Here is a 20804-nt window from a genome sequence, read left to right as displayed (position 1 = left end):
TGGCAGAAGAGGTTTGGGATGGGAAGCAAGGACTTTAGTGAAGATTTTGTAGGAAGAGTTACATAATGATATTGGCGTGAAACGAGAAAAGTTGGAAGGGCAGTTCTCCTTTGGAATGAGGGCCAGATGAGTTGAATTTGTGTAGCCTCCTATCTTGCTTTTTCTCTGAATCCATTTGAAGTATTTAATGAGGTCCTTTTTTATCGTTTCCCAATATTCTCTATAAAAACATATAGAGAAGTCGTCCGGCCCTGGAGCCTTGTCTGGCTGGAGGCACTAAATTGCTTCCTTGATTTCTTCCTCCTTTATTTCTTTTGTCAACCTTTCATTTAATTCTGCTGTGACCTTTGTTGGCAGATGCTACAGGAGGTCAGCATAGTTTTCATCCTCCCCTAATTCAGTTAAGAGATCTTTGAAGTGATCTGAGGCAGTGCTTTTGATGGCTGTTTGGTCACTATGTTGAGTGTCTGCGTTATCTATGATGGCTGTTATGTTGTTTCTAATTTGGCGAACAGTGGCTTGCTTATGGAAGAACGCTGTGTTCTTATCTCTGATTTTCAGCCAAGTCTGCCTAGATTTTATACGCCATTTTTCTTCCTCTTCTCTTCTGATACTGCATAACTGGTTGTAAAGGTTTTCTTCTTGATTCTTTTCAGCCTGTTGATACTCTTGTTTTTCTATTGCATAATGAAGTTCTTCAATTTTGGCTTTCACTTCTCTTTTTTTTTTTTTTTTTTTTTTTTTTCTGGCTCTTTATACTGCGTTTTGGCCCAATTCTTGAGCGCATTTTTCACATTTTTGAGTTTAATTTCCCATAGAAATCTTGGAGACCCTTCAACGTGTTGAAACCAGGTTTTCTGGACCAGATCTTTGACAGCTTAGTAGTCGTTCCATATATGATTGTATTTAAAGGGAAGAGGGCGCAGAGGGCAGTGGGATTCAAGAGTTAATGCAGTGGGGTAATGATCTGAAGCAGCAAAGGGGAGGATGGTGGCGTTGACAGATGAAAAGGTGGAAAGAAAGGAAATATTTATCAGAATTCGGTCAAGTCTCTCCATAATATTGCTGCTACCCAATCCGCGATTACTCAAGGTGTATTTACGATTTTTGGGGATGATATCGACAAGATCACCATGTTGCATTATGTTTTCCAGCTGGTTTCTAAAAGGGTCTGGAGTGAAGTTTCCTCCACGTTTTTCATTGGCATGTAATATTAGATTTAAGTCACCCCCTAAAATGATGTTGCTGTTGTCTTCTTCTGCTATGTTCTTGTTGAGGGAATCCCAGCAAACTTCTTTGTCCCTATAATGATTAGGGGCATAAACATTGTAAATTACAATCTGTTGTTTGCTCATATTGTTCTGCAAACTGTCTTTACCCAATGCTGTTCTATTACTTCTGTTGCACTGTTCCACTCATCCTGACAGCAAAGTGTAGCAATTCCGCCTGAGGCTCCTCTGGAATCACAAATATAACCTTTATAGTGCTTATGGTATTCAATGATCTTGCTAATTTCTGATTGTCGCTGTTTTGTTTCTTGCAATAGAACAATGGTTGGCTTCTCTTGGTTGATAAGATCCTTTAAGGCATTTCTTTTGGAGGGGTTCCCTAGTCCCCTACTGTTCCATGAGAGAATTTTAATCATTTCAAAAGTGAGATTCGAGGAGTTGCTCTCCCTCCCTTATCTTTGCTTGCTGTGTCTTTCTCTATTGATCCTTGTATATATGACTCAATAGGGTTCTGGAGTCCCAATGCTATGTCTTTTTTCACATTCTCGTCCCTGTGCTATTTGGCGGACTTTCTTCCAGGCTTCTTTTGACTTTCTAGAGTGGATCCATGTTCCTTGGAATTGCTTCGGGTGATTCTGAGTGGGGGAGGATCTGATGGGAGGGAAGAGGGAATGACCTGGGGATGGGGAGAAGAGGGAGGCTCAGATTGAGTCAAGGGGGCAGGGGATTCCTCAGGAAGGGAGAGGACATGAAAGGGATTGGAGGAGGGAGAGGAAAGAAGGGGATCCAATTGGCAGACAGAAGATTGGGGCGGTTGAGGGGAAGAAGGAAGAGGGAATGAAGGCGGGGGAGAAGAGGTAGGAGAGATGGGGGGGGGGGGTGAGGAAGGACCAGCTTCATTGGATAGTTTATGGCTAGGGGCTTTTTTTTTCCTTTTGACGGTTTCCCATTGTTCTTCTTGCGGAGTATTTTCAACATTAGAGAGTTTAGTGCAACGATTAGCAAAGTGACCATACTTGTGACATACCTTGCACTTGAAGGGGATCTGCTCATAGTCGAGTTGTTGAATGTGCGTTCGGTCATCGACCTTGAGTTTAATGGTTTCTGGCAGACCTTTACCCAAATCAACTTCAATGCAGATACGGGCACAGGCTTGCATGTTGTCTTTCGGCTCACTCTGATCAATGTATTTCCCGACAACATTCCTAATAGCACGAACTGATTCGTCTCCCCAGCAATGCAGGGGGAGGTGAGGAAGACGAACCCAAACAGGGACCGCATTAGGAATATCAAGCTCCGGATCGAAGTCCGGGGTCCATTTGTTTAAATACAAACGTCTGGAGTCTATGAAGTAAGGTCCATTACAGAAGATTAAATCCTTGTCTTCCTTTGTCTCGAAGTGAAAGGTGAAGTACCCCTTTCCACAAAATCTGTTAGAAATTTTCCATTGAATTTTATCTGTCCAATTCCTTTCCACCCACCTATGGACGGTTTTTGGGGAGGGCCAGAGACCTGTAAATTGCCCTATAAGCCTTTTTTCCGCCAGGGCAAGAGTATCCATTCTAGGCAAAGTAGGAGGGAGAGAGACTTCCTGTAACCCCTCAAATTTTTTAACAAACTTGGAAACAGCAGGGCGAGCTCGTTGAGGAGGTAAGGAATTGATCAACGCAGAGAAGGCTTGTTGGAGTGCTGCCTCCTCTGGTGGAGCCTCTAGAGGGGCCATTTCGAGCGGCCGAGGAATGATCAAACCTAGGTTGCAGATGGCGGCAGGTGCAGAGGAGCGCGTGCGCAGTATCCCCTTTCAATATTGTTATTTTGGAAGTTTTTTTTTATTAAGGATTTTCTAGAAGGGTTTTTTGAAAATTTCAAGCCTTAAAAGGTATTTTTTAAGAAAGAGCCTTATTAAAAAAGTTTTTTAAAGGGTTTTTAAAGCTTTTTTTATGAAAAGGGAAGGGATTTTGATATTTGAAGAAGAGATATTTTTTAGAGATCGCTTCATCTAGTTTTTAGTCGCAGTTTTTATCATTCACAAGGAAGGATTATGATGGGTGGGCCTTTAAGATGGAGACCACGTTGAAGGATCATGATGTTTAGGAATATGTCATAGATGGATTTGCAGAACCTAAAGATGAAGCAACTAAACGAACCCTCAGTAATGAAGAGAGGGAACAATGGAAGAAAGACAAAAAGAAGAATGCACGAGCATTGTAGCTTAACTAGCAAGGAGTGGACTGAGCAGTGTTCCAAAAAATTATGATCACATCTTCAGCAAAGACAACATGGGAGACTTTGGCGACAAGCTATAAAGGTATGACCAAAGTCAATATTGTTAAGTTGCAGAATATTAGAAGAGATTTTGAAAGTTTTTAGATGAAGGAAACAAAGGACATCGATTCTTTCATGAATCGGGTCTTGCAGCTTATCCAGCAAGGAATTTAGTATGTGTTTGTATGTTTAGTTATTTTGGGCGAGTCGCTAGACGAAAAAGTTTAAATAACCCTCACAAGGTTCATTGCAATAATCAAGTTTGTGTGATCAATTGAAGAACCACAACTCGTGTTATTGTGTGTATGATTTTTTATGTTATTTTGAGCCTTTCCTCCTTTTCGTTTCCAACAAACTGGTATCAGAGCCGAGAAAGAAGCACAAGATTTGTGGTGCCTCAAAGCCAGTAAGAAAAGAGCCAAGTGAAGAGGGCCAACAATTTATTTTTGTAAATTGCATTGCATAATTGTCACACCCTTAGAAAATTAAAAGTACACAAATCGAAAATGAAATTCACACTTTCATAATGCAAAAAATATGACAGTTTGTTGTCGTAATATCTGCACAGTTTTGGCTGCGTCTAGGTGCGCAAGCCGCATGAAATGTTAAAACATGAAAATCATTGTCCCAAAATATTTTAAACGGCCCATAAACAAGGCCATTGTCTAACGATTATGCTTTTTTGCCCTGAAAGTTCTGACCATATTTTGAAAAATCCAGGGGGGATTTTTGTAAATCTAATTAAAAGTTTTCAAACTTTATCATTTTAGGTGGCCTAAAGGTTTTTTATGGTGTTGAATCTATTTCCACCATCAAAAATATGATTCAAACACAAGACTTTTTGAATTTGTTTTGCCCAGATTCCGACCACTTTTAGCCGTCTGGGCAATTCTTCCACCTTTGTAGACAACTCCATAAACAAGCCGGTGACCAAGTACAAAATTCATAAAACATGCTTTGAAAGGTCACATGGGTTGTGTTTTTTTGTCTTATATGAAACTACGTAACCATCCTTTTAGGAAATATTTTTTTTTTTTTATATGCAAAAGGAATAAAAAGGATTATAGTGTTTTGAAAGTTTTTTTTTTTTAATAAGGATTTTCTAAAAGGGTTTTTGAAATTTGAAAGCCTTAAAGGTAGTTTTTAAGAAAGAGCCTTACTAAAAAAAGTTTTTAAAAGGGTTTTTAAAGATTTTTTTATGAAAAGGGAAGGGATTTTGATATTTGAAGAAGAGATAATTTTTAGAGATCGCTTCATCTAGTTTTTAGTCGCAATTTTATCATTCACAGGGAATGATTATGATGTGTGGGCCATTAAGATGGAGACCACGTTGAAGGATCATGATGTTTAGGAATATGTCACAGATGGATTTGCAAAACCTAAAGATTAAACAACTAAACGAACCCTTAGTAATGAAGAGAGGGAACAATGGAAGAAAGAAAAAAAGAAGAATGCACAAGCATTGCAGCTTATCCAGCAAGGAGTGGACCGAGCAGTGTTTTAGAAAATTATGATCACGTCTTCAGCAAAGACAACATGGGAGACTTTGGCGACAAGCTATAAAGGTATGACCCAAGTCAATATTGTTAAGTTGCAGAATATTAGAAGAGATTTTGAAAATTTTCAAATGAAGGAAACAAAGGATATCGATTCATTTATGAATCGGGTCTTGACTGTCATAAATCAGTTAAAAAATTATGGTGATGATATTAAAGATCAAACAATGGTTGAGAAGGTCCTTAGATCTTTGTCTACCAAATTTGATGTTATGGTAGCATCCATAGAAGAAGCCAAGAATTTGGAAAAGTTAACAGTTGATGAGTTGATGGGATCACTTCTATCCCATGAGGTAAGGACAGAAAAAAATATGGATTCCACTTTAAAACCACTTTCAAAAGTCAAGTTTTTATTTCAAGAGACAGAGGTCAACACAGAGGTAGGTCAATACGTAGAGAATGAGGGAGAAGACATGATGGTTAGAGAGATGGAAGAGAAGAGGAGGAACATGAAAGTGGAAGCAACAACAATCAAAGCGATGATAAATCCAAGGTAAGGTGTTATTATTGTAATAAATTTGGTCACTATTACCTTGATTGCAGGAAGAAGATAGTTGATCAAGGAAAACAAAGAGCTAATGCCACTATAGAGAATACCGACTCCATGTTCCTAGCTTTCCATTCCATGCATGAACCTTTTGATAATGTGTGGCAATTAGACAGTGGTTTCAGTAATCACATGACAAGCAACAAGAATTTGGATGAAAACTTGGATCAATTTGTGAAGACAAAGTTAAAGTTGGGGACTCAAAAGGCTATAGATGCAGATGGAGAAGGAGTGGTCAACATTCTGACCAAACAAGGGGAGCCGAAGACAATTTTAGAGGTATATTATGTCCCTGGTCTCAAACATAATTTGATAACTGTTTGTTAATTAATGCAAAAAGGATACAGAGTTATCTTTCAAGGACAAGAGTGTGTTATATATGACAAGTCCCCAAACAAGCAGCTAATAGCAAAGGTGTAAATGACGAGGAAAAAACTCTTTCCTCTAATTATGAATTACATTGATCAGGTCAGTTCTTTTATAGTTGCACGTTCTAATGATTATTGGTTATGACACTTTCGATTTGGACACTTGCACTTATCTGGCTTAAGATTGTTGCAATAGAAACAAATGGTTAGAGGATTACCTCCCATCAACGAACCTTCTAGTACATGTGAGTGTTGCATCTTCGGAAAGCAACACCGTGAGAGTTTTCCAAAGGGATTTGCATATAGAGAAAAGCAACCATTAGAGTTGGTTCATACAAAATTGTGTGGACCTATGAGGACACAGTCGATTGGTGGAAGTTGTTACTTCCTCACTTTCATTGATGATTATAACAGAAAGACTTGGGTTTATTTCCTGAAGTAGAGGTTTGAAACTTTTGCAAAGTTCAAAGAATTCAAAGTCTTAGCAAAGAACCAAATTTATTGGCAGATCAAGGTATTGAGGTCAGATCGTGGTGGATAATATGACTCAAAGGCATTCCATGATTACTGCACACAACATGGAATCATAAGACACTTTACGACTAGATAAAAAACACAACATAATGGTGTAGCAAAGAGAAAGAACAAGACAATTATGAACATGGCAAGGAGAATGTTGAAAGGAAGAAACTTGTCTAACGAGTATTGGGAAGAAGCAATTGCATGTGTTGTTAACGTGATAAACAATTCTCCTACAAAGAGTGTGATGAATAGAGTACTACAAGAATAATGGTGAATTATGTCTTGAATTGTATCTCATCTCAGAGTGTTTAGATGTGTAGCTTATGCACAAACTCCAAGATATTGTGAACAACATTGATCTTCAAGTAGGTCAACAAAGCGAAATTCTTCTAGCAGTGAATCAAGTGATGGATGAGGAACAGGGAAAATTTTAGGGGCTAATATTTTCAAGTGGGCTAATTATCAATGATTTTTCTAAAATGACGATTTGTTAATTTCCATTTTTTTCTAAAACTTATTTGCCCAATTTTTATAGTATAAAATTGTTTTACCTTAAAAATCGCAAGAAAATTATATAGAGACTATATAAAATTATTAGAAATTTTAATACTTTTACAAAAACATTACCAAAAAATTTACAAATTGCATATTATGTACTAGTGAGATTCGCCAAGGTTTCTTAACTTTAAAATAAATTTCCATCCTTAAAATTTTCCCTGATCAGGAAATTTTAAGAGAAAAATGAGAAGTCTGAAAGATATTTATGATGATTTGGATGTTAGCTCAAACTTTGCATTGTTTTAATTCCAATCCTCTTTGTTTGAAGAAACAATCATATATGAAAATTGGGTGCAAGCCATGGATAAAGAAATTGAAGCTATTAAAAAGAATGATACAAGGGATTTTGTTGATTTACTAAAGGATAAAAATTTCATTGTTGTGAAATGAATGTATAAGACAAGGTTGAATGAGAAAGGAGAAATTGAAAAATAAGGCAAGACTTGTAGCAAAAGTAGTTTCGTAGCAACCAAGAATGGATTTTGGAGAAACGTTTGCTCTGGTAGCCATATTGGATATTGTAAGAGCAATCTTAGCCATATCAACACAAAAATAGTGGAAAGTATATCAGATGGATGTGAAATCAACCTTCTTGAATGGAATTCTAGAAAAAGAAATTTATTTGCAGCAGCCTCCAGGATATGAAGTTGAAGGACAAGAAGATAAAGTTTACAGGTTGAAGAAAGCACTCTATGGACTCAAGCAAGCACCTAGAGCTTGGTATAGCAGAATTGATAGCTACATGATCAATAATGGATTTTGTAGAAGTAGCATTAAGCCTACCTTGTACACAAAGGTAAATGAGCATGGAAAAATTTTGATTGTTGGCTTATATGTGATGACATGATTTATACGGGTGATCTTGAATTGGATGAATTTAAAGTAGCCATGAAGAAAGAATTTGAGAGAAAAAACCTTGGTCTCATGAAATATTTTCTTGGCATATAAGTTGAGTAATCCGAGAAGGGAATTCTTATTTGTCAAAATAAATACGCTAAATATTTGCTGAAAAGATTCAGGATGGAAAATTGAAAAATTGTCCCTACACCAGTTGTAATAGGTACCAATTTAAGTAAGGATGGTGAAGGTAGATGTCAATCCAACTCTATTGGTTGGAAGCCTCATGTGTCTCATAGATACAAACAAGATATTATGCAAGGATTTATTTTGATTTCCATATTTATGGATACTCTAGAAGAATCACATTGGAAAGTAAGAAAAATAATTCTGAGATGCATAGCAGGAACTACAGATTGTGGCACAATGTATGCAAGCACAGAGAAGAAGGATTTGATTGGATATACATGTAGCTATTTTGTAGGGAATTTGGATGATAGGAAGAGCACTTTTGGTCATGTGTTCCATCTTGGTTCAGGTGTGATATCATGGGCATCTAAGAAGTAGCCTATTGTGACACTTTCGTTAGCAAAAACAAAATATGTAGCAGCAACATCAACAGCTTGTCAAGAAGTGTGGTTAAGAAGAGTATTGGATGGAATCAAGTAGAAAAAACAAGGATCAACAATAATATATTGTGACAACACCTTAACCATCGCATTATCCAAGAATACTATGTTTCACAAAAAGAGCAAGCATATTGATACAAGATATCACTTCATTAGAGAACTCGTGAGTAATGGAGAAGTCTACTTGAAGCCTTGTAAATCAAGTGACCAATTAGCTGATATATTCATTAAGGCATTAGCAAAAGATGTATTTGAGTTTCATAGAGGAAACTTGGTGTTATAAGCCTACCTAAGACCTAGACCAACATATATGTTTGAGCTGAGTCATGACCTACTTTAGTGGTCATAATTAAGGGGGAGTGTTAAATATGGATAATTACTCGCACATGAAGAGTTGGCTAAAATTAGAGAATCAGTTAACTTAGTCAAGTTGATTCAAGTTGAGATAAGTCATATTTTGGGTAAAGTCAAATTTAGTATGTGTTTGCATGTTGAGTTATTTTGGGTGAGTTTCTAGTCGAAAAAGTTTAAATACCCCTCACTGGGTTCATTTTAATTATAATCAAGTTTGCATGATCAATTGAAGAGCCACAACTTGTGTTATTATGTGTGTGAATTTTTGTGTTATTTTGTGCCTTTCCTAATCTTTCGTTCCAACATATACGTCATTTTTTTGACTGTATTAACCCTTTAAATAGGTGTGGTACTTGATTGTGTGAAATCATTCACCACTCATATTTTGGTTGGCAACACGTACTCTTCGTCACATGAATGAAGCGGAAGCCACAATTTAATGGCAAAAAATAATTGACATGCCATTGGGCAGTAAATGCACGTGGTTGTATATGCCCACCATTGGATTTAAGCAAGTATATTATCCAATGGTGAACATATACAACCCCATGCATTAACTACCCAATAGCAGGCCAATTATTTGTTGTCCAGTTTAATTGCATCTGGTACAGGTTAAGATATTTTATTGAATGAAATATCTCGATACAATGACAGATAGAAAAGTATGCCCAAATCATGTGGGACGCGTGAGACTATAGTAAAAATTGATTAAGGCACACACATGGCTCATATTTAGATAGAATAGAAGTACGTTGATGTCTTTATCGTTTTTCATTTTCAAATTGGAGTATACGTATCTTGGTATTTTTTTGGTTTCTGATATCTTTTCTTTCTCCCCGAGTTTGAGGATATTTCTGTGATCTTTGCAATTCATTATTGGATCTCAATATAGGCCCCCTCTCTTTTTCTAGTAGTTTTGTTAACCCCTCTCTTTGAGTTAGTGAGTGGTTATTTGAAGGGAAAAGGAAAGAGAACAAACATGAATGGTGAGGGGAAAATATCCAGAAGAGGTTTGAGAACGCCATGAGCAGGCATGTTACGTCTCCCAATCGGGTGAATGGATTGTTGTAGGTGGGTTACGTTTTCCAAACATAGCAGTGGATTCTTGAAGAATGTTTATCCCCACTTGATGCTTTGAAATGAAGAAATTAGGCTTATAGTTTTCTCGTACAAGGGGCAATCTCCATGAGTTCACTAGTCCCAACCTCCCAAGTATATACTTGTGTATTTATCGTCGTGGATAGAATGCTTGTTGTTTTGTAATTTTTTGACAATGTTGTTTCTCTTTCTAACAATAATATGTAATAATGAATATTGTTTTGGGGCCTCACTTCTTAGCTCTCAATTGTTGAATTGTCGAGCTATTTACAAGTCGTTATTTTGGATTTTTGTAGTCATGGTGTTTTCGTTCTATCTTCTTAGTGTGTTAATCTGTAATTGTTGAGTTAGAACATATTGCTTTATCATACCGGGTTATTCTTTCTGTCACTTAATATGATGTTTCTCTATATGTTGAGAGTCCATCACAACTTATTAAACTACCATTTTCATCTTATTTTGTACCTAAGGATCAATGAAGTTACATGATCTCATAATATAAATCATAACGTTGCAAGAAAAATATAATCTATTGAGTACATCAGACAGATATCAAATAGCACCCTTTGATGCACAAGAGGTATGCATAATAATAAAACAAACAGAAAATTGATGTTTATAACCATAATGATGGTTACCCCTCACAATGTTCACCATGGTTGAAAAAACATACTATTAATGATTGCCACTCACATTGTTGGTAATTTATGAAAAAATATACTAGTATCAGCTGCCATCCCTCATAATGCAATCTATTATTATGCTGTCCCTCATAATGCAATATATGATCAGACAAAACATAACTTTAATAAATTATGGCATTCTTGAAATCAAGCATTATCTAGATAGATATTGGTAGTCCCATAGACTAAAAACCATGAGAGGATACACAAAATGAGAGGATGCACAAAATAGTTGTTTCGTTTCTTAAGGGCTAAAATGAGGCCTTTTCTAAGTGTATCCCATTGTAAAAGGGCTAAAAGAGTTTAAATGATATTCAATAAAGGTGCATCTTTTGCCAACATGATATAAGTCCTCCATGTTATGGATAAAAAAAATGTTAGATTAACAGTCACTGAAAATTAAGGTTAGAAAGAAAGTGAAATTAATATCAAACTGACACTAAAGTATGTCTAATCTCAATGTTTCAGGAGTCACAATTTGTAATCAGTTGTGGCAGCCTCATAAAGTGAAAACTATGACATTGAAGCTTTAAATAAAAGTTATATGTAAGTAATATAATTATGAAAACGAGTCCTATAAAATATTTCAGAGGGAATATTTTAAAATATCACTTAGAAAATGTAATATTTAATAAAAATAAATAAGATTTATGTTTGGAATTCTTGAAGGTGTGGGAAGTTTCGAAAGTTCTTAAATTGAAGAATGATAAAAATAAAAAGAAGAGTAACGAGAATAAAAAATAAAACTTGAATAAAGTATGAGTTTTTTTATTACGATCATCGTTACAGCTTGGAGTACGCTGGAAAGTGGGTAATGAATTTAACATGTCAATTAAGTGCGGTTTATATTACGCTTAGGCATGTTACAAAGAAAAGAATAAAATGATACATAAAATAATTTGTGTTACAGAGGAAAAAAAAGAGTATGAAATGACACCTAAAACAATTTAGGTAAGTGAAAAAAATATATTTAGATTTAATTAAATTATATAAGTAAATTTAATTATTTATAATTTAGTATTTTTCTTGATTTAGTTGAATTAGAGGAAAATAATAAAATAGTAATTTGATTGTTTTTTTTTTTTTTTACAATGTCGGCTACTCATATATTAGAAAAACTTTCTGAAGTAAGATCTAGTACATGGCGAGGAAAAGAGTAAGAACTGAGGTACAAAACCGGGTACGCAGACCCATAGTCCTCAAAGTTTCTTTTGATTGAACACAAAACGGTAGACAAACGGCAATACTGCCTTACATAAGAACCACCTAACCAGGCAAATTTGTAATGCATAAGATCAAGGATAATGAGCAGTGACCGAGTCTTCCTTTCGAACGCTGGCTCTAGTCGAGTTTTCTGCATGTTGGCTCTCAGTGAGAGTGCGCAGATGATCAATAACCGCCTCCATGTGGATGCAGCGGTCTTTAAGATCTTCAATTTCCCTTTTTCTTTTTTCCAATTTCTTTCTTTTGGAGTTTCTATCAGCATGATAGTCTTCTGTTAGTTCTTTAACCTGAGCTATAAGGTTGTTAATCATCACAGTATGTGCCTTACACATATTACATTCTTTGTTGTTGAAGATGTTCCTCATTGGGTCTTTGGTCTGGGCCTGGTTGGAGGTCTGGCCTTGCTGACCCGCCATTGGAGTAACCTGAGGGAAGAGAAGGGAGAGCGTGCTTTTGGAGAGGGAATCAGAGTCTGCCTTGAAGAGCGCGGGACCGCAGAGGAGCTGCGAATTTGAGAGGAGGCGAAGGGGCCTTTCGGTCTTCTGGCAATCTCTGCTTGGGGAGCAAGAGCGACTGTTAGAAAAAAATGAATTCACATATAACTGAAAGTTTCTTACCACAGGCTCAGGACCGGTGAGGATCCTTGAGGAGAAGTGTGCTACCCAAGTGCACCAGGAACTTGCTGAAGAAGATCGATCGCTGACAGAGGAAATGTTATGGAGCTGCCCACTGTTTATAGGTGACGGAAGGTTCTGCGCGCTGATGGATCGGATCTGAGAGTGCTCAAAAATAGAGTGAAAACGATCAGTTTCCATGATTACCATTTTGACATACTGATTGCAAGAGGTATGGACTTTGCTGTATACGCCCAGAGAGCCGGCCTTGGAAGGACAAGGAGTCACGCGGGCAGTTCAGACGCTGAGGGGTTTAGATGCCCGAGGTTGAGATGCTCCATCATTGCGCCGGAAAATGCAGAGGGATGCGACAAGGTGGCTCTGATGTCTGAGTTGACTACTCCCTTGGTATGGAACGACGGCTGGCTTGTGCTCACGGGATTTCCTTGGCATAGAATGAATTGTTTTCTCTGACCTGGCCGATCCTCCTTCTGACCGCTTGGTTAGCTTGCTGGTCAGCCTCCTTGTTGAAATTCCTGAGGATATGTTTAAAATTGACTTCTCCTAACACTCTGACGTTCTCCATGATTCGATTCTTAATGTTGTTAAGGGCCAATTGTTTGAAGTCTCTACCTGAATTCATGGCAGCTATTATAATAGTTGAATCTCCTAAGATGAGCAGATTCTGAAGGCCTTTGCTCTTTGCAATGAGAGAGCCCAGAAGGAGGCTATAGGCCTCGGCTTTGTTGTTAGACATTTGGCCTAAGCCCCATTCAAAGGAGACCATAGTGTTCCCCTGCTCATCCTTAATGATCCCACCAGCCCCAGCTTGGCCTGGGTTCTTTTTTGAGGCTCCATCAAAATACAGGGTAGGCCTTTTTTGTTTCCTGATCCAGGTACTAATTTCTTCTTCGGTGCCGCGGAGCTTCCAATTCTGATTGCCATTCCTCTCTCTGTTGCCTACAAAAGGTCTTGGAGTAAGGTTGAATTTTCCCAGCCAGTCCTTGAGCCTTTCATCCTCGACCTCCAGGTCTTTCTCAGAAACCCCTGATGCTTCGAAAGACTCAGCAATGAGGGCAATGGATTTAGCCACGATACCTGTAATGGAAGGCTTTTGGTTGTTGAAGATGCATTTGTTACGTGCAATCCATATTTGCCAACTCAGATTTGCAGGGATGCTGTTCCAGATCCTATGCACTATGTGATTACCTTTTTTGGGTTGATAGAGTCTTTTGTCCCAGTTTTTGTGGAGGGTCGAGATCTGAGGAGGGAGGGCTTCTGAAGAGATAGTGCCAGAGAGAAGGTACCAACAAGCTTTAGATGTCGGGCACTCAACAAAGAGATGAGTTATGGATTCTTCTGCTGACCTGCAAAGACAACACATAGATGGCCCCTGGATACCTCGCTTCCTGAGGTTCTCAGCAGTTAGAATTTTGCCGTGGAGAAGGGTCCAATTGAATAATTTGACCTTTGGGGGGCATTCAGGGCGCCATGCAGCTTTGTACAGGGGCCAATTGTTTACCACAGAGATGTCTTGGAGAGCTTTGTATCCTTCTTTAACTGAGTAATTGCCCCCATTTGGGTCCCAAACGAACTTGTCTTCATCCCTTCTGCTGGTGGGTGCTGAACCACTGAGGGAGCTTTTGAGCTCATCCCAGAGCTTGACTAAATTTAGAGGGAGATTGGGGAGGAACCAGCCAGCCCAGCTATCATGATCCCATAGAGAGATATCAGAGAGAGAGTTGAAATTCGAATCAGCCATCCATCTTTGAAGGGGGACCATGTGATGGAGGATTTCTCTGGCCTGAGACCCCATTATTCTATCTTTCCAGATGCTTATTTCTTTGCCATTCCCCGGAGCTCTAGAGATGAACGGCTTGCAAAGGGGGATCGTTTTCTTGATAAGGTTCCAAGTTGGAGTGCCTTGCCTTTCTATGATGTTTTCTGTTAGGATATTGCTGTTTGGGCCCTTTAGGTATTTTTTCTTCATTATGGAAGTCCACCAAGCCCCTTTTTCATTTAAAATCCTCCAGATCAACTTGAAGCCCAATGCTAGATTTGCTAACCTAGGAACCCTTATTCCTAGCCCACCCTTTTCCACCGGAAGGATCACCTTATCCCACTTTACCAAACTGAACTTCTTGGTATTCTGCTTACCACCTTGCCACAGAAAACTCCGAATTATCAACTCCATATGATTGTGAATGCTTGCCGGGGCAAGAGCGATAGCGAACTGATATATGGGAAGAGAGGCGAGGACTGACTTGATCAAAATCGATCTGCCTGCTAAATTCAACCAGTGCACTCCCCAACTTTGCAATTTGCCTCTGAGCTTTTCAATAATCTTGACCCAAATCCCTGAATTGATTTTCTCTTTAGCCAGTGGGAGCCCCAGATACATGAAATGGTTCCAATTCAGCTGCGCTGGAATTTCCATGATGAGGGATATGCGCTGTAAGATATGGTTAGGGATGTTCCAGGCATACAACATGCATTTGTTATTGTTGAGTTTGCCTCCTGAGGCAAGAAGAAAGAGGTCCAAGACTTTTTTAAATCTCCTCGCCATTATGCTAGATGCACCTCCTATGAGAAGGGTGTCATCCGCAAACAGAGAATGATTGATACCTTTCGATCCTCTGACAATTTCAATCCCTGTTATTTCTCTTTTCTTCCTCAGATTTTCCAGCTTCGAACTAAGAGCTTCCGCCATAAGAATGTAGAGGAAAGGAGAGAGCGGGCACCCTTGCCTCAGGCCCCTAGAGCTTTTAAAAGCTTTGCTGGGCCTTCCATTTATGAGGGGGGCGGTCCAATTGCCCGAAATGCACTCCCGGACCCTGCTTATAAAGAGCTCTGATATTCCCATCTTTTTAAGGACTGCCTGGAGGAAAGAGTGATTTACTCGGTCAAAAGCATTGGCCATGTCCAACTTCATTATCATACCCTTTTCATTCCTAGTGATGCTACTTTGAATTGCCTCCTGGATGAGAATTACATTGTCAGCAATTTGTCTCTTCGGGACAAAGCCCCCTTGGTTCTCAGAGATAAGGGTAGGAAGGATGGATTTGAGCCTGTTAGCAAGGATCTTAGTTACTATTTTGTAGGAGACGTTGCAGAGGGAGATAGGACGGAAACGATTAAAGGAGAGAGGGTTGGGATCTTTAGGAATTAAGGCAAGGAAGGAGGATTTTATTCCACTGCCCATCTTGCATCTTTGGAAGAAATTTCTAACAACTCTGATGTAATCCTTTTTGATGGTGTCCCAGTGTGTCTTGTAGAAGTCCACAGTGAAACCATCGGGTCCCGGGGCCTTGTCTGAGGCCATATTGCGCATTGTTTGCTCGATCTCTTCCTCAGTAATTTCCTTGTCCAGCTCAGAATTTTGATCTTCAGAGGTTTTACATTCCATCGTGTCAAGAATTTCCATGCCATCGCTGCTTTGCTGGCCCGCGGTGAGGAGATCTTGGAAATGAGCAGACGCAGCCTCCATGATTTCCTTTTGCTCTTTTATTTCTACTCCATCAATAGAAATTTTATCTATATTATTACCTGCTCTCCTGATTTTCAAGTTGTTGTGGAAAAAGGAGGTGTTCCTATCTCCCGACTTGAGCCATAGACATCTTGACTTTTGTCTTTGTTCCTCTTCCTCTTTTCTGTTAAGCTTGTACAGTTCCTTTTGGAGTTCCATCTCTTGGATCTGCTCCTCTTCCGTGTCTTGTCTGCTGTCTTTCCCTTGATCCCACTGCATGAGTTTGGCTTGGAGTGCAGATTTGTTTCGATTTTCTTCTATTACCTTGGTTTTGACCCACTGTTTGATGGCCCAACGCAGAATCTTTATTTTGGATTCCCAGACATAGTGCGGGGACCCTCTGATCTCTGTTGACCAATGTTCTTTAATCAGAGTTCGGAAATCTTCCTGATCCTCCCACGCTTTGTTGTATCTGAATGGTAGCGGACCCAGATTTTCTCCTTTATCCAATTTGAGTGCTACAGGCTTATGGTCTGAGAAGCTCCCTTGGATAATGAGACTTTTGATGCATGCAAATTTAACCACTATTCTGTCTTGAACGAGAATTCGGTCCAGTCTTTCCTTGATATTGTTTCTACCTGCTCTCTTGTTGGACCAGGTGAATCTCCCATTCTGAGGAGGGAAGTCCACTAAATTGTGATTTAGAATGATTTCCTCAATGGAATCCCTAGAGGGATCATCTAGGAAGTTTCCCCCCATCTTTTCATCAGCATTCCTTATTAAATTTAGGTCTCCCCCTAGAAAAAGGTTCCGTCCTTGAGTTTCTTGGAGGTCTGTTGCAATTGACTTCCAACAGGCATCCTTGTCTCGATAGTGTGGGGGGGCGTAGACATTATAGATAGTATATTCTTCTGTCTCTGTTATGTTTTGAATATCTGAGCGGATCCACTAGCTGCTTTGTTTTTTATTTAACAATTTCCATTTTTGTTTGTTCCAAATGGTCCCTATGCCCCCTGAGGCACCAGCTGCGCTAACTGCTATTCCTTCATAAGTTCTGTTATTCTTTAGGTAGTTTTTGAAGTCCTGTTCATTAATTTTGGTCTCCTGGAGGAGGAGGATGTCTGGGTGTTCTGATTTAAGAAGGTCACGGACTGCGTTGACTTTGAGGGAGGAGCCCATCCCCCTACAATTCCAAGAGACCAGATTCATTACTTAAATAATTTATTTTGAGACCCTCCTTTCTCTTTCCCTTTCTCGCCATTTCCTTTCATCTTGTCCAGATAAGTATCCATTGGCTGTTGAATCCCTGTTGTCATTTCTTTTGCTGCCGCCTCATCCCTTACTTCCTTATTTGTTTTCCTTCCGACTTTCCTTGGTGGTTCTACGGAAGTGTTGCTTTCCTTAGACTTGTTCCGGGTTAATATTCTCTCTATAGTGTGTGGGGGGGAGGAGGGAGGGGGGGAGGAAGGCGGGGGGGAGGCGGGGGTGACAGGAGGGACTCTAGGGGAGGGGGGGGGGGAAGGAGGGTCAGCTTCTGATAAGGTTTCAAATGGGTTGGAGGATGCGGGCATGGTCGGCCTTGACGGAGAAGGGGGGAGAGGGGGGGCTGTAGGGTTGATGAGTTTTCCTTTAGGAGGGTTGGGCCTCTTCTTTTTGACGGTTTCCCAGGCTTCCTCTGTTGTTTCAGGGTTAGAATCAGAAACATTTGCATTTGCTTTACTACATCTATTGGCAAAATGTCCATACTCGTGACATACCTTGCACTTGAAGGGGAGCTGTTCGTAATCGACTTGCTGAAGGTGCGTCCATTGGTCAACTCTGAGCTTGATGGCTTCTGGTAGTCCCTTCCCGAGGTCCACTTCTACACAGATTCTTGCGCATGCGTGCATGTTCTCCTTTGGTTCCGATCTGTCAATATACTTCCCTATTCCGTTTCCAATTGCCTTCACTGATTCATCTCCCCAGCAATGTAGAGGGAGATGCGGGAGCCGGACCCAGACGGGAACTGCATTGGGGACATCCATCTCCGGGTCAAAATCCGGTGTCCATCTGTTCAGGTAAAGGCCTCTAGTATCCATGAAATATGGGCCGTTCCGGAAGATTAGGTTTCTGTCTTCCACTGTTTCGAATAGGAACGTAAAAAACCCTCTTCCGCAGAAGCGGATCGCTATCTTGCCTTGCACGATTGAGTTCCAGTTTCTTTCCACCCATCGCTGAACAGTGCGTGGGGAGGGCCATAAACCTGTGAACTGACCAACCAAACCTCTATCAGCTAGAGCAACTGCCGTTCTCCGGGGAAGGGCAGGGGGAAGCGGAATTTCTGGGATCTCATCCATTTTTTTTACGAAGCGAGAAGTAACTGGTCTGATCCTCTCCGAGGAGTTCTCCTGGGTGAGGGAGGCAAAAGATCTCATAAGATCGACCTGATCCGGTCCAGAAGGGCCCAAGGCCGCCATGGTCGGGGAACAGCCAGAGGCAGGCGACCTAGCAGCAATAGCTGCTAGGCGCAGGAGCAAGGAGAGGCAGGGTCGAGGTCAGGAAAGGCGAGGGGGAGAGAGGAGACACGGGGAAGGGGGAGGGAGGGAGATGGCGGGCTCAGGGGCGGGAGGCCCGATCGCAGACAGACCTCACAGCCAGGCTGCAAGGCACGGGGAGGCAGGAGGGGCTCAGGGCGCGGCCATGGCGAGGAGCGCGCGATCAAAAAATCAAAAAGTAATTTGATTGTTATTGTTAAATGAACTGTGATATAAAATTTTAATATATAAATTTAAATTTAAATTTACATATTTTATAATTAAGTTTGGATGAACAATTTTTAAAATGATGAATTGATATATGAGAATTTACATTATTATTTGAAGGAATATTTATGCAATTTATAACTAAAGACTTAGATAAAAAAAGGTAGCATGTTTTAAAATTAATAATAACATAAGATGAATCATAATTATATATTTATTTATATAGAGTTCTTTTAATTACGATGTACTTCAAAAAAAAGGAAAGATAAATATTAAGTAGATATTCTAATGAGTATTAAGCTTATTAAAAAATGAATTGTGTAAAATTGTACATTGAATTATCTTAAAAAAATTTCAATAGGTTATTTCTTTTAATGTTTAACCAAAATAACATGTGAAAAATTTAAGGATTGAAATTTATTCTAAATAATAGAAACTTTAGTCTTTAATATGCAAACTATAAAATGTTTAATGATATTTTGTATAAATATTCAAATTTCTAATGATATTATATTGTTTATATATTTTTTTAACAAAATGTGTAGCATTTCTATTAAAATATATGGTTGCATGGATAAAGTCATTTACATGTTTCTAGTGTCTATTCAAGTAAATCGATAACAAATTATTTTTTCCTCTATGAGCTTTATGCATTGTGATTTTACATTGAATCTTTTATTCCTTACTGGATTACGCCAAAAGTTTGACATACTTGTAGTACTTGAAAAAACATAAATTTAAATAGGTCGGGAGGCCCCTGCTTCATCAATGCATTCCTAGACGACCTCTTTAACATGGACCAAACAGTATCCAACTGCATCGTGACCAGTGTCCCCTGTTTGTGTTGTTACCAATATCCACGTTGCCAAAATTGGAACCCTAGTCTCCAACGAACAACTCATTTCCATTGGAATTCATTTTCGACAAGAGGATCACAGGCAGACTTCATGCTTGCTAGCTTTCTGTCTACTCACACCCATAGGCCTTATACTATGTGGTTGGGAGGCCTATAACCACACTCTTAAGCCTATCTCCTAGAATTTGGGACTTAGACTAAGAAAAACCCTCTCTTCTCATACTAGAACTTGTTGCAAACCAACAACATCTAATTTTTTTCTATTTATGTCAAAAATATTACTTCAATAATAAATAATCTTCTATACATTTAATGCAAATGACAATAGGTGTATGGATCTTCTGGAGAGTTTCTCCTCCAGTCATCATCATTCAAAACATCAACCTATTTATCATAATATTATCATGCATCAACATAACTATTACATCATGAAATCCTACTATATCAGGTTCTAACACATATATTCATCATGGTCATAACATGTCAGCATCAACTACTTCATCATCATATATGAACATGACATCAAACTTTCGTCAAGGGTTAGATTCATATGATTAGGGTAGCTGACTCGTGTATCATCATACTTTGGGGATTATGATCACTACAATACTATTATTCAATCATCAAGTTAGGTCATTCAATTTTACCATATTGTTAAAATTACTAAGATAATGTCAATAAGGAGATCTTGAGAATAATCTTATTGTTACACTTTTATAATCAAGATTACCATGTTTATCACAAACATTATCAATAGTATCAAGCTATAAGAATCAATGTGCTAGCTTTCTTTATGGGATCAGGAAATCCATCATGTCTAAAATTTAAAATGCTTTACCAAATATCAAGTATACTTGAATATATCAAAAATCAATGTTTATAAGTAGCTTTACCATGACTTAATAGATTGTAAGATACTTGTCCAATACGAAGTGCACCATCTCATCACAAGTACCATAATCAAACTTACTCTCATATGCATTATGAGTCATTCATGAAGGTGATATTTCCATCATACCTTAGGGCTTACCTTGGCATCCAATATTTGCAGCTAAAGCATAACATTGAAACAATACACCATACATGCCTTGTAATATTCAGATACCTGTGCACTTTCTTATTTGATATTGGTAGTTTTAACTCTTCTCTTCCTGCACCTCAGATGATCCTCAAGGAGGATCCAGTTATCATATCTCATCAAGACGTTATAAGTATCCAAATACTCACATATATATGCAGGAAGTATAAGCAATAATA

General features: G+C 38.8%; 1 protein-coding gene across 1 annotated transcript; it reads right to left on the bottom strand.

The window, feature by feature from the left end:
* Positions 1–11941: 11941 nt before the first annotated feature.
* LOC149241708 (uncharacterized) lies at positions 11942–18406 on the bottom strand. The gene is made up of 4 exons (XM_089370629.1): positions 17871–18406; positions 16973–17133; positions 12922–16885; positions 11942–12443 (listed from the first exon to the last, which is right to left on the bottom strand). The coding sequence occupies exons 1-4, from the start codon at positions 18404–18406 to the stop codon at positions 11942–11944; spliced, it is 5163 nt and encodes a 1720-aa protein (XP_089226755.1).
* Positions 18407–20804: the final 2398 nt, after the last annotated feature.

The sequence above is a fragment of the Pinus tabuliformis genome, chromosome 8 (genome assembly GCF_031772625.1).
Source record: "Pinus tabuliformis cultivar Carrire ecotype Pingquan chromosome 8, CPIR1, whole genome shotgun sequence".
Taxonomy (NCBI): domain Eukaryota; kingdom Viridiplantae; phylum Streptophyta; class Pinopsida; order Pinales; family Pinaceae; genus Pinus; species Pinus tabuliformis.
Note: the sequence above shows the minus strand (reverse complement) of the source record. Positions and strands in the feature narration are given on the sequence as shown.